This window comes from Pollicipes pollicipes, unplaced genomic scaffold, assembly GCF_011947565.3.
Source record: "Pollicipes pollicipes isolate AB1234 unplaced genomic scaffold, Ppol_2.1 Scaffold_3447;HRSCAF=4054_pilon_pilon_pilon, whole genome shotgun sequence".
Classification (NCBI taxonomy): Eukaryota; Metazoa; Arthropoda; class Thecostraca; order Pollicipedomorpha; family Pollicipedidae; genus Pollicipes; species Pollicipes pollicipes.
Genome location: NW_023596297.1, coordinates 12,734,925 through 12,747,151, shown reverse-complemented (window position 1 = coordinate 12,747,151; position 12,227 = coordinate 12,734,925). Strand labels below are relative to the sequence as shown.

The window sequence follows — 12,227 nt, the reverse complement described above, 5'->3', positions numbered from 1 at the left end:
ATGACGATATCAGCCGTGCGATGAAATGACCATCTCAGCCGTGCGAGGAGCTGATGATCCCAGCCGCACGAAAAGCTGACGATATCAGCCGTGCGAGGAGATGGCGATCTCAGCCGTGCGAGGAGGTGACGATCTCAGCCGTGCGAGGGCTATGCCTGCGTGCGATCTCAGCCGCGCAATGATATCAACTTGCCACCGCCTGGAGGCCTGCCACCATCCGCCCGAGATTAGGCGGACATCTCGGGTCGGGTGAACGCCATTCATCGCCAGTGAGCTAAGATATGAGCTGGCACTGTTCGACGAATTTGGCTTTAGCCCTGCGATGTCACTTGCCCATCTGTCTCTCCCGAAAACCAATACTCTGCGAGGGCAAGCGTCTCTGTTGAGGATGCTCACGGAACACGCGTCAGAATGAGTTGGTGTGTCGCCGTTTGTTGAAAGGTGTTCGTTCACGCCCCGGCCATCGGGATGCCGTGCAGATCTATTAGAGAAAGCTCGTGCTGCTCAGACCGTTCACCGTTCTGTGACTACGCCCACATAGCGGGCATGACCGGTCTGGACAGGTCGAGACGGTCCGCGATGAACGGAGCTGCAGTGAGTCGAGGTTGTGTGGCCCATCCATCCGGGCCAGGTCATTAGCCGAATCATACGCGAAAGAGGTCAGTTAAAGCTCACTGCTATATTCGTAAGCAAAGGTCTGACGCCCGCCCCACGGTCCCGTTCAACATGCCGAGCCTCGTCACGGTCATGTTCACGCAGTTACCAAGCACTCGTGAGCCAGTAAGTCTCGCGCAATCAACAAGTTAGCTGCATTACAACCCAGCAACCGCCCTTCATAAGGGTTCTACCTCTCATTTGTAACGCTGCGTCGTCGGAAAGAACTCCCGACATGCAAATGGGCCGACAGATGACGGGCGTGGGCGCAGCTGGCTGAGGCGCATGCAGCCTTCATCCACCGCCGGTAGGTAGTGGAACGCCAGCTTTATCCGCCGCCGTTAGGTAGTGGAACGCAAGTTTTGTCCACTGCCGGTAGGTGACGGGACGTCCGCTTTTCTCCCCGATAGATGACGGGTGGCGAGCTTCGCCCACCACCGCTAGGTGGCGGATCATCAGCTTCGTCCGTTGCCGATAGGTGGCGGGCCGCCGCTACCGTCGAGAGCGCCCCGGACCGCCGGCAGACCGTCGCCGACCTCCGCCGTCAACAGTTCGCTAGCATGGCTCGCTGGGTGCCCATCATGTGCGTCGTGTTGCTCTGCGTCGCCTGCGCTGACGTAGCCGACGGTACCCCGAGGCGATCGGGCCGTGTCAGCCGGCGGCAAGAGCGGACCTCTCGTGTCCACCACCACCGGCACAAGCGGCACCACCGGAGCCACCCACCCAGCGTGCCTGAGCGACCGGCATCCGCCAGCCGCGCTCCACTGAGTCACAAGCAGGCTGCGCTAGAGGTAGGACACTGGGAGCGTTACAAGATTGTCCTCTGTATTGCCAAGGGGTACCAGGTACGGGTACCAGGGGTACGGGTACCAGGACGTGGGGCACGCGCTACCCGGCTGAGGACGCGTGGGAGGTACGGAGCTTAGAAGCAGGATGGCATGAAAGCAGCGGCGTTCGGAACGGAACAAAGCTGGTGTGCAGCTGTGTTCAGTATGCCGACAGGACGCGTATCGACGTTGTGGTGCCTGGTGGTGGAACAGGGCCGCTGATGGAGGCAGGCATTGTAACGGGCAGGATGTGGAATGTGCGGTGTGTGTGTGTGTGTGTGTGTGTGTGTGTGTGTGTGTGTGTGTGTGTGTGTGTGTGTGTGTGTGTGTGTGTGTGTGTGTGTGTGTGTGTGTGTGTGTGTGTGTGTGTGTGTGTGTGTGTGTGTATTTTGCATTTTCGCAGGGTCGGTGGTCAGTGACCATGCCGACGGGGGACTCCCCACCTCGGAGGCTCGCGCCCGGGCAAAGGGTGGTCCGATCTTTCCGGATGTAGAGGGCACGGAACTGGGCGCCGCTGAGTGGTAGCCGACTCAATCCCCATCAATCATTGGCATATGACAGTGTGCAGAAATTGCGGAGTATGCCATAGGCGAAATGCATGGTTACACCCATCTCAATGACATCAAGTGCTGGTTCAACAATTCTTTTTTTCAATCATGTGCGATGAAACAGCACGCCAAAGTCCTGCCTTGGAATGCCTGTGCAGGCTCCAACATGCTGCTAGCGGGAATTCCCTTTCCATGGAACCTTACACCCAGCAAAAGCACAGCTTCCCATCATAGATCGTCCATGCCAGAGAGAATTACGGGGCTTGCTGACTTGTTGACTTGTTACGGCAAACCGTAACAAGTCAACTTCGCTGCACTTTGTCCTTTGCAATGCAGTCTTCTCAGGGTAGTGCCATAATTTTTCAAATAGCACGATAAACGAACAAAAAGTTTCATCTTTTTAATACCCGTAGAAGCGCGAAGGTTTGGGCTTTTGTGTCCAAACACAATTCGAACTACGATTCCCACTTGAAGCGGAGAAGCACACAGGCATGCGTCGCATGTCAGGAAGTTGTTGACCCTAAGAGTTTCCTGCGGTATACGCCAGAGTGATACATGCATGCATGTATTTCTTCCTCTGTATTGCCAGGGGGCATCTGGGCCTTTGAGCCTCCAGTCGCCCCGGCTCAAGCGAGCACAGAATACTAGAGGTGCGAACCAGGATACAAGGACAGATAGGACTCAGATAGGACAGAATATTCACCTGCAAGCACTTTTATGCTCAACAGATAAACCGCGTAGCTTGGGTTTTAGTTGTAGCGTAATCGAATTTCTCCGCCTGTTCGGACATTCGTTGGAATTGCTAATGCCACTCAGTGGACATGCTCGTCTTGCACACCACATCAAGCAATGCGCAGCCTGCCGTTATGGTCACGAATCGCAAGAAGAGATTTCAATCAGCACTCGTGTGGCCGGTGCAAGGCGCAGGCGAGCTCAGTCGCCGTGCTCTGATGTCACCGCTCTGACCTACCGGCCGCACATGCGGCTCGGCATATGCCGTCGGCGCGCACCACCGGGGCACCGCACCACCCTCGGACGGGCCAGCGACTCCAGGACGGCGGGCTGGGGCAGTGCGCCGACGGGCCGCACCACCCGGGCTCCGCACCGCCCGAGGGCGGTGCGGATCACCTTTGTCACCTGATTTTCAGCACACCAACCGTGCTGAAGGTCTGGTGACGTCAGAGCGTGAGACGGACGGAGGCGAGTATCACGCTGCGTTAAAGGAATGTTTCACATTTGAAGATATTGAAGCAAGCATTAGATATGATGAAATAAGCTCGCTGATAACTTTTGGTATATTTTTAAGTGAAAAAGATTGCTCTAGACATCACAACTTCCCTTTTTAGTTCACATGCTCCTCAATGCACAATTGTTTTATTACGTCGCCGTACCATGCACATCGATTAAGACCCAGTTGACAGCTGTTATATGTGGAAATCGTGCTTCCGACCTCGAGATATGAACGACTTGACAGCTATGCTTTTCTTGGCTTTGGTCGCCGCATGGGCAATGGAATGGCGGGATTTGAATGACTTTGTTATGGTGTCATGGATGTCTGGGTGACCTTGAAATAGTCTGCACACATTTGCAGGAGTATAGCTCAGAAACAAAGGGGGCTTAGGCCCAAGAAGGGCAAGGCTGTGAACTGCACAAAACCGTCTTCAAGGTGGCTATTTCACTTCACATAGGGTGTGAAAAACATTAAACGCAAGGTAGCCTCGCACGGTATCTACGACTATTAAGGCTGCTGTGTGCTCCTGCCTCAATAACATGTAAGTTGGAAGAAATGACGTTACATCATGCTTTCTACGGTTTCGACGTAGCTTGCATTGGTCGGTGCAGTGAGGCTACCGCAATTCAAAGCTGGCCACCAATTTTTTGCCGGTGGAGATAATTCCAACGTGAGGTTCTTTAATGCCATTGCATCGTCTTCTATGGTCTTGACCTGGATCAGCCTGCACCTGGGGTCGTCTTTTACGGCGATGATATTGGTATGCTATGAAAGGTCCTTAAGAAAAAAAAACACTGAGCTGTTTTAAAACTTAATCCGACATGATATTGAACTTGAATGAAACCTACCCAGCTTGCCATATATATTGCTTCGGATCATGATATAATGGGTCTGACGGTTCCGGCGTTGTGATTTCACCTCGGTTAACCAGGACCTCGAACACATTAAAGAAAAGCTCGCGAGCGTTGAGGAGATGCATAGTATAACCACCTTATACTATCGGAAGCAATGGAAGTAACGCCTACGTGCACACATACCCAAGAGCGGGCCATGAACGTGTGATTTTCCACACTTCCACGTTATGGAGTTTTGAAAAAGAGGTCAATAGGTCCGTGTCGTCGCGCGTTGAAAAGTGGAAGCTTCCCGGTCCGGTGCAGAAAGGTTGGGGGTTCAGCTCTCTGTGACCTCATGGCACGATGATCAGGTTCGGAGATGCCCCGGAGAGCGGGATGCGTCACCCCGTCCCCCAGTGCCGGCGAGGATCGATGTCATGCATGGGCCGCCCTCAGGATGGAGAGCATGGTGCAACCACTTCATTGGGGCACGTAGGACGTGTGTCACATTGCACCGCGCGTGAGGACGTCCGTTTGTCGCGGCGGCGGATTATATTGTACATAATTGACAGCTTTCCTCGGTAAGACGGCGTGTTTGCTTGTGTTTGCTAGATTCTAGGGGCTTGTGATGCCCCGTGAGGCCTAACTCAAAGCAATTTTCGCAAACATGTCAGGACAGTGAACTTGATCAAACCTGCTTGGTCACCGATTGAATGATAACAACCATCCGGAGTTGTAACTGCTTGCACGGCATTCCAATTTGAAGTATGTCAGCCTGCAGAAAACACGTGGGACCTTTTGCAAGGCATGCGAACAGACGTCTGCCCCCGGCCCCCGTCCCCTCACCAGCACCCGCTCTGACTTGCATTAAAGTCGTCACATGGATGGCATGTCAATGTTTCCTGCACATGGCGCGTCTGACAGGAGATGGCCTTCCGTACTTTGGCTGCCACACGTGCAGCCCTCCAGAATGCACCAAAGGCGCCGCCCGTAGACAATCGTTGGCGGGTTGCAGCTGGGCCGTGTCACGAGCCGAGCCGGTGCGCCCGGCTGGTGATCGGTGACCGCCCCCAGCGACCACCGACCGGACTGAGTGCTACAGCGGCTGGGCGAGATGCGGGGATTCCCAGCGGGGTTTCACACTGTGACTTTCTTCCCTCCGTGACTGCGGCCTTGGCCCAGCCACACGTCTCCAGGCGACGTTCTCAAATGCTGAACTGGGCTCTGCTGGCCCCACCCGAGCCGAGCCGGTCCGTCGGCTTTCGGAACCTCGGCTGGGGAGAAGGCTGGCACGACTGGGCTATGTCCGGCGCTCTTTCCCGAGGTAACACGCCGGAAATATCTGCGGTGCGTGTTGGGACAGGCATGTCACGCGAACTAGCAACTTACCGCTGTTAAGTGGGCCCGCTACATGGAAGGGGCCCCGGCATATTTGTGCGGTAGCTTCGGGGTATATTTTTTGCAGTGGAGCATGGAGCAGTCGGTTGATAAGCCTCATCAAGCCACTATGGCCTCGTGGAAGCCCACAACACCGACATTAAAAGACCGACTCACGTCAGAGACGCCATTCGCTTCACAAAAATGACTTGATGTGTACGGAACGCTGATTGCCCAGACCGTGGCGCAATCGGATCAGTGCCGTAATGAGGCCGAGTCCACTGGGCATGTTCTGCTCCAAGCGATGCCATACACCCTCTTGGCGCCACGTCTGTGTACAACTTAGCGGACAGAGGCTCGTTAAAAGACGTGCCCGGCTACAGCCAGAGCGAGCACCAGACTCCAGTCCACGTCGCGGTCAATTGCAACTGATGCGGTATGCCCCTTGATCACGTGTCCTGGAAACAATCTGAGTTGACAGGCGGGCCACATTCGGTCTGAATCAGCCTGACACTGGCCATGCTCTACAGGATGCGATCGTCCCATACAGGCGTCCCATGTCTGACTGAGGGCGACATGCGCCAGCGTCCTTGGTCTGACAGGGTGACGCGCGCTAGCGTCCTTGGTCTGACTGAGGGCGGCGTGCACTAGCGTCCTTGGTCTGACTGAGGGTGACGTGCACTAGCGCCCTTGGTCTGACTGAGGGTGACGTGCACTAGCGTCCTTGGTCTGACTGAGGGCGGCGTGCACTAGCGTCCTTGGTCTGACTGAGGGCGGCGTGCACTAGCGCCCTTGGTCTGACTGGGGGTGACGTGCACTAGCGTCCTTGGTCTGACTGAGGGTGACGTGCACTAGCGTCCTTGGTCTGACTGAGGGTGACGTGCACTAGCGTCCTTGGTCTGACTGAGGGTGACGTGCACTAGGGTCCTTGGTCTGAGGGTGACGTGCACTAGCGTCCTTGGTCTGACTTAGGGTGACGCGCGCTAGCGTCCTTGGTCTGACTGAGGGTGACGTGCGCTAGCGTCCTTGGTCTGACTGAGGGTGACGTGCACTAGCGTCCTTGGTCTGACTGAGGGTGACGTGCACTAGCGTCCTTGGTCTGACTGAGGGTGACGTGCACTAGCGTCCTTGGTCTGACTTAGGGTGACGCGCGCTAGCGTCCTTGGTCTGACTGAGGGTGACGTGCACTAGCGTCCTTGGTCTGACTGAGGGTGACGTGCACTAGCGTCCTTGGTCTGACTGAGGGTGACGTGCACTAGCGTCCTTGGTCTGACTGAGGGTGACGTGCACTAGCGTCCTTGGTCTGACTTAGGGTGACGCGCGCCAGCATCACCTACGGGTAGGCTGAGGTTTACCTGCGCCGGCATCCTTTGTCTGACGGGGGTCACATGTCCCAGCATCCTTGGTAATTTGGTCGCTATTTTTGAACTTGGGCCACCCATCCTGTTGCTTTTAAAGGAAATGTTTCACGTTTGAAGATATTCAAGCAAGCACCAAGCATGATGAAACAAGCTCAGCTTTCACTTTTGGTATGCTTTTAAGTGGAAAAGACTACTCTAGACAGCACAATTGTGTGTTTGGTAAATATGTTCCTGAATATGTCATGGTCTGATTGCCTCATCGTACCTTACACAGCACTGATTGAGAACCAATTGACGGGCGGTATATCTGGAAATCACGCTCGCGAACGCCAGACATGAACGCCTCGACAATTATATTTTGTCTTGGCCTTTCCGCCGCATGGTTATGGAATGGCAGGATATGAACGACGCCATTATTACGTCATAAATATGAAGATAACTTTAAAATACTCTACCCGATCTACCTTTCTTCATTTTCGCGGATGTGTAGCTGAGAAACTAGAGGGGATTGGGTCTTAAGAGGGGCAGGGTTATGAACTGCACCGGAAGGTCTTCAAGATGTCTATTTGAGTTCAAGCCCCATATAAACACTCTTCTTTAAGTCCAATCGCCGTAAATCTTTCTTACCACTGATTTGTAATTGCATTTTTAAGTGGTCACAATATTAGATTATTTGGACCATGGCACATGCTGAGCAGCCAGTGTCAGTTGAGTTCCGTTATCTAGCTGCGAACAGATCTGTTTACGTCTGGAGGCCTCATCGACTGATTCCAAAGCCACCGCGCGCTGATATCCCATCACTAACAGGCCACGTGGTGCAAGCAACTATATCATTACTGCTTGCGTTGTGTCAATAGCAACGTGGAAGCTTCATTAAAGCTTGCATATTGCCTCTGCAACGCGGCATCACGAAAGCGTTGTCTCAAATTTCTAAACCATAATAAGATCGCTCTTCAGCATAACAGTCCAAACCTTCATGTCGCGACATTCACCCGAAAGATGGGAGATCCAAGCAGCTGTTATACCCTACAATTCCAATCGCGAGCTTCAGATTGCATTTCAGGATCTACTATGTCCTTACCACTTGACGGACGTATGTCTTATGTATTCGGCGTATCTCCGCACCGCAGTGGAGGCCTTGTGGATCTACCAAAAACGAAGTGCCTGTGCCCATAACTTCCTCGCTGAGACTAATGGTAGCGACGCTGCCCGTACTTTAGTGACCTTGTGGACATGCAAATTAATTGTTCCGCGGTCTTCATATTGGTGCACGGCGCCCGCGCGGCGTGGCCTGAGGCGAAGAGAGTAATGGAGGGCATGGGTGACCCACGATCTCAGCGGTCTTCGGCCCGGACCTAAAGGCACCGCTTTGCCTAAATGCGTAAATTGGCCAATATTGTGGCGCCCTATACTCATTGCGGTACACAAACCCGGCTCAGTGTGCAGACACTTAATAGGGCTTTTAAAAGCGTCCTTCGGCTTCCGTCACTTGGACCAGACTAATCACTGGTGGTCAGTTTGGCGGGACGAGCGATCAAATTAACCGGCAAAGCCGTCTGTATTGAATACGTCTCGGCCATTACAAAAGGTCGGTACATTTTTGTTTTTACATTTTCGTGACGGTCGGTCCTCACACAATGAGACGAACAATAAGAGGATGCAAACAGAAGAAGACGCGCGACGAACACTAATAGCAGCAAGCCTGCAACCAATATTGCGGCATGCCAAACGCCTCAGACGGGGTCATCGCTCATCGTGGTCGCCATGGTCATCGTGGGCAATCAGCATCACCAGCCTCCTCCCGGGGAGGCCACAGAGCTGCTGAGGCCGCTGGTCCGACGCGCCGGGTGTCCCGCAGGCACCAGAGCCTGCATAGCGGCGTTATGTTGAGCACGAGGGCAGGCCGTCTTGACCTGGCGGCTGGCGCCCTCGCCCTCTGGAACCCCTGCCGTTTACAGCCGTCCACGACTCGGTGGGACGTGTCCAAGACAGGGGCGGGCTCGGTGAAAGTCTGCCGGGTGGGCTCCTCGGCTGCGTCCGTCCGGATTCCTCACGCTGTTAAGAGGTTTGTTTCCTGTCGCACAAGCACATCAGGTGAGGGCATTACAATGCAAGCACTAGCACAGCGACAACAGCTTAGTAAAAAAGCGCCACCTAACGTCAACGCCTGGCCTAACCAATGCGCTGTAGAGCGACGCAAAAGGACGGATAGGCAGTGGATTCATATGAGTCTTCGAAAGCCCAACGAGGTCGCCACGCCGGCTGTCCGTCGATACGCGGTGGCTGGCTTGTTCTGGAAAGAATCAACATTAAACGCGGCACCATGTGTACGTGGGGCGTCTCTGACTGCAGTGACATCATGGCTGCAGCACTCTCTGCAGAGAAGCTCAGAACTGCCGCGCCTTCAATGTTTATCCGGTCGACGCTATGCCGTCGGGCAGGGTTGCTGGGGACTTCGGGGATATTAGGCTATTGCTTCGTGCTCATGTGAGGTCTTCCAGTTAGTCTGCACCGCGCCTTCCAAACACATTTTGTCTCAGGCACATGACTTGCGGCGATGCTTATGATCAACGGTAACCACACTCCTGCATTACGTTGAATAATTTTGTACGAAGCAATTTTGTGCGATCTGCAATGCTGCAATGCATTACAAATATTAATGATTAAGATAATCATTCTTACGTAACCGTTACCATATGTTACTAATATGTTTCAAATTCCGCAAGGTTCTTGGAGGTTACCGCAATGCAACTTTGTTTAATCGTCAACTCAATATGATGGATCACTGTAAACAGTTGACACTAGCTTGTTTTTCGGGTTCAATATATTTTTAGTGTTATCAAAGACGTACACCGAAGACAGGCTTCAGAACTCAAAACCGTGGTGCTTCCGGAAAAAGGACCAGTCGTGCATTTGCAGCTCTTATACTTAAAGCATTCGATCTTCGATGCACCCTCAGCTGTTGTTCGCGGGTGGGTTTACATCACACCTAATCGGACCTTTGCGGCGTGCCCCCTTGAAACCAGCACCACCCTTGCAAGAACGGCCAAGCTCTCCCGTTCTCCAGACTGCGGTCGTCGTCTCCACTTCCTCGTCAACCACCTGTCCTGTCGTTAGGCCAGGCCGTCATTGAACAAACTGTGCGCCGTGAACGGCCCGCGGGGCGCGGGCCGTGTTGGTTCAGTTACCGGGCTCGGGCGCCGCGCGCTGCATGCCACGCGGCCAGATGGCAACCGCTCATGGCGCGGACGCCGCCGTCGCCGCTGGCCGTGTCAGCATACCGCCGGCCGCCAGATCGGCGGCAGCCAGGGTCACAACGCCCACCGGTGTCGCACCAGGCCGCATTCCACGGCGGGCGCTCCAGGCGTGGCGCCGACGGGCGGCATCCCGGGCCCGCCCGCCGCGCGCCATGTGCGTGGGGAGTTTCCGGGCCGATGGAGACAAGGTTCCCATCCTCTGCGCGGCAGTTTTGGGCGCCGCGTTGAAGAGAGGGTTCCCACACTCTCAGCTGTTTTGGGGATCGATATAGCAAGGGCCGCCGACCTCCCGCCCCTCTTGAGTGGCGATGCAATGGGGGGGGGGGGGGGGGGGGGGGGGTGAAAACTGGGGGGTTGGCGGTGAAAACGGCAAGCACACATCAAGCATGGGGAAAATCCCAGGAGTGATCCGAGAAGGAAGCTTTTCAGTCCGTGATTATCAGTGCACGGATGGTCATCGCAGTCTGTAATCTCTAAGTGCGAGTGTAATGGGTGGTTTGCCACGATCTGTGGCGGAGTGTGAATGAACCAACCTCGTCTAGTGAATGCCGTTGTAGTCGGTAAATTGCGTGACAGTGGTATTTAGGCTAACCGGGAATATGGTGCTTTACAGCTGTGATGACAACACGTCACTAACGCATAACAAGGCGTTGTGCAGCGTGCGACGGAGCCGTTTTCAGATGTATTTAATTCGCGTCACCGCACGAGTGGTGGGAACTGGCGCCCGTGGCCAGCAACACAATCTGTAAAGTGCACAGGCCCACGCTCCCAAAATGCTTAACAGCCCGAAACGGCAGTCCGTTCTAGTAACTTGTTTACCGGCGCTGCTGCCTGGTACCAGAACTTAACGGCCTGCTGAGATGCTCGGGTCGCAGGCTGGTAAACGATTCTGAAGGCAAAGTGTGTGTGTGTGGGGGGGGGGGGGAGCACTTATCCACGGACATACATCTGACTCTAACGTCACGCATGCCTATGAGTTGGAGTGCGCTGTCCGGCTCGCCTGGCTACTTGGCCGCGTGTTTGCTGGATGGGTTTCACACCGACAGAGCAGACAAGTCAAGTCATGTTCCCTAATGCTGCAATGTACGACCGGGATAATTTATGTCTGTACCAAGGATTTGAGTGAGATGACGTTGAGATAAGATTGTGATGCCTTTTTCGTGACCCGTGACCTTTGACGTCACCAACCACATGAAACGAAAATGACCACTCAAAATCAAACGAAACAAGCCAGTGACCACTTGATGAGGTTAATGAGGCACTCGACTTCCGATTTTTCCAATCGAATGGAAAGATCCTGAGACATACCAGGGGAGTGTATTCTAACCTCTAGCGGTGCGGTCGGCAAATGCCCGAGTCGGTTTCCCGGCCTAATAAAATTGAAGCAACGATTGCATATGCATAATGTGAGCCCCGAGGCGGAGCTTGTTAAAAATAAAACTGAGATCGGACTGGAATCTTACAGCAGCTTCCCACGCATCGACCATAACACAACTTTAAAGCTAAGAAACATTGGAGGCTTAAGTCCTTTTAAGTATATGAAAAGTGTCACCCCTGCATGCGGCTGACACTTAAATTGGACTGCGACCCCGCTGTCAGCGCACCCCCATTGTCACCCTGTGCCGGGTCAGCGCCGGCCTTATCCCCCAGCGTAAACCCACGTGGGCTAGTGATCAACACTGAGGACGGAAGACGCGGAAGGTGGCCATCCGCGCGGTCAGGCTTCCCAGGTAGCAGCATTTGGCTCCGCGAAGTCGGCGGCCGGGGCCCTGTTGCCGAGGGGCCTCGAGGACCGCTCGGACGGGTGCCGGGCTCGCACTGTGGGAGCAGTCTGTTGGTGTGTACCCTGCAGTTCTGTGTGCGGTGGCAGCCTGGTGGGCGGTAATCAGAGGCCCGTCGTATCATCGTTTGACGCAGATTGCTGTTGCACGCCCACTTTCCAAGGACCCGGAAGTTGCCTTTCAGCGTGGTGGCACGCACGTGCAGGTGATCACGTGGGTTTTGCACGTCTTCAGGCGAACTTCTGTCTGGTATGCAGCCTTGGGGACTCGAGTGGGAGGAACACAAACTACCACAGACCGTGCAGACCCTGCAACCACTAATTGCTGTTTTTAGCGTGGCGCGCGGGGACTGCGTAGG

At 54.5% G+C, this 12,227-nt stretch overlaps 1 protein-coding gene across 2 annotated transcripts in view; it reads left to right on the top strand.

Moving 5' to 3' along the window:
- Positions 1-1,190: 1,190 nt before the first annotated feature.
- The window catches only part of LOC119091283 (uncharacterized), a 39,664-nt gene continuing 28,627 nt past the window's right edge, over positions 1,191-12,227 (top strand). For both annotated transcript variants that reach the window (XM_037213975.1, XM_037213974.1), the window contains exon 1: positions 1,191-1,445. In XM_037213975.1, coding sequence (XP_037069870.1) covers positions 1,215-1,445 — 231 coding nt within the window. In that variant the 5' untranslated portion in view covers positions 1,191-1,214. The remainder of the gene's footprint in view (positions 1,446-12,227) is intronic.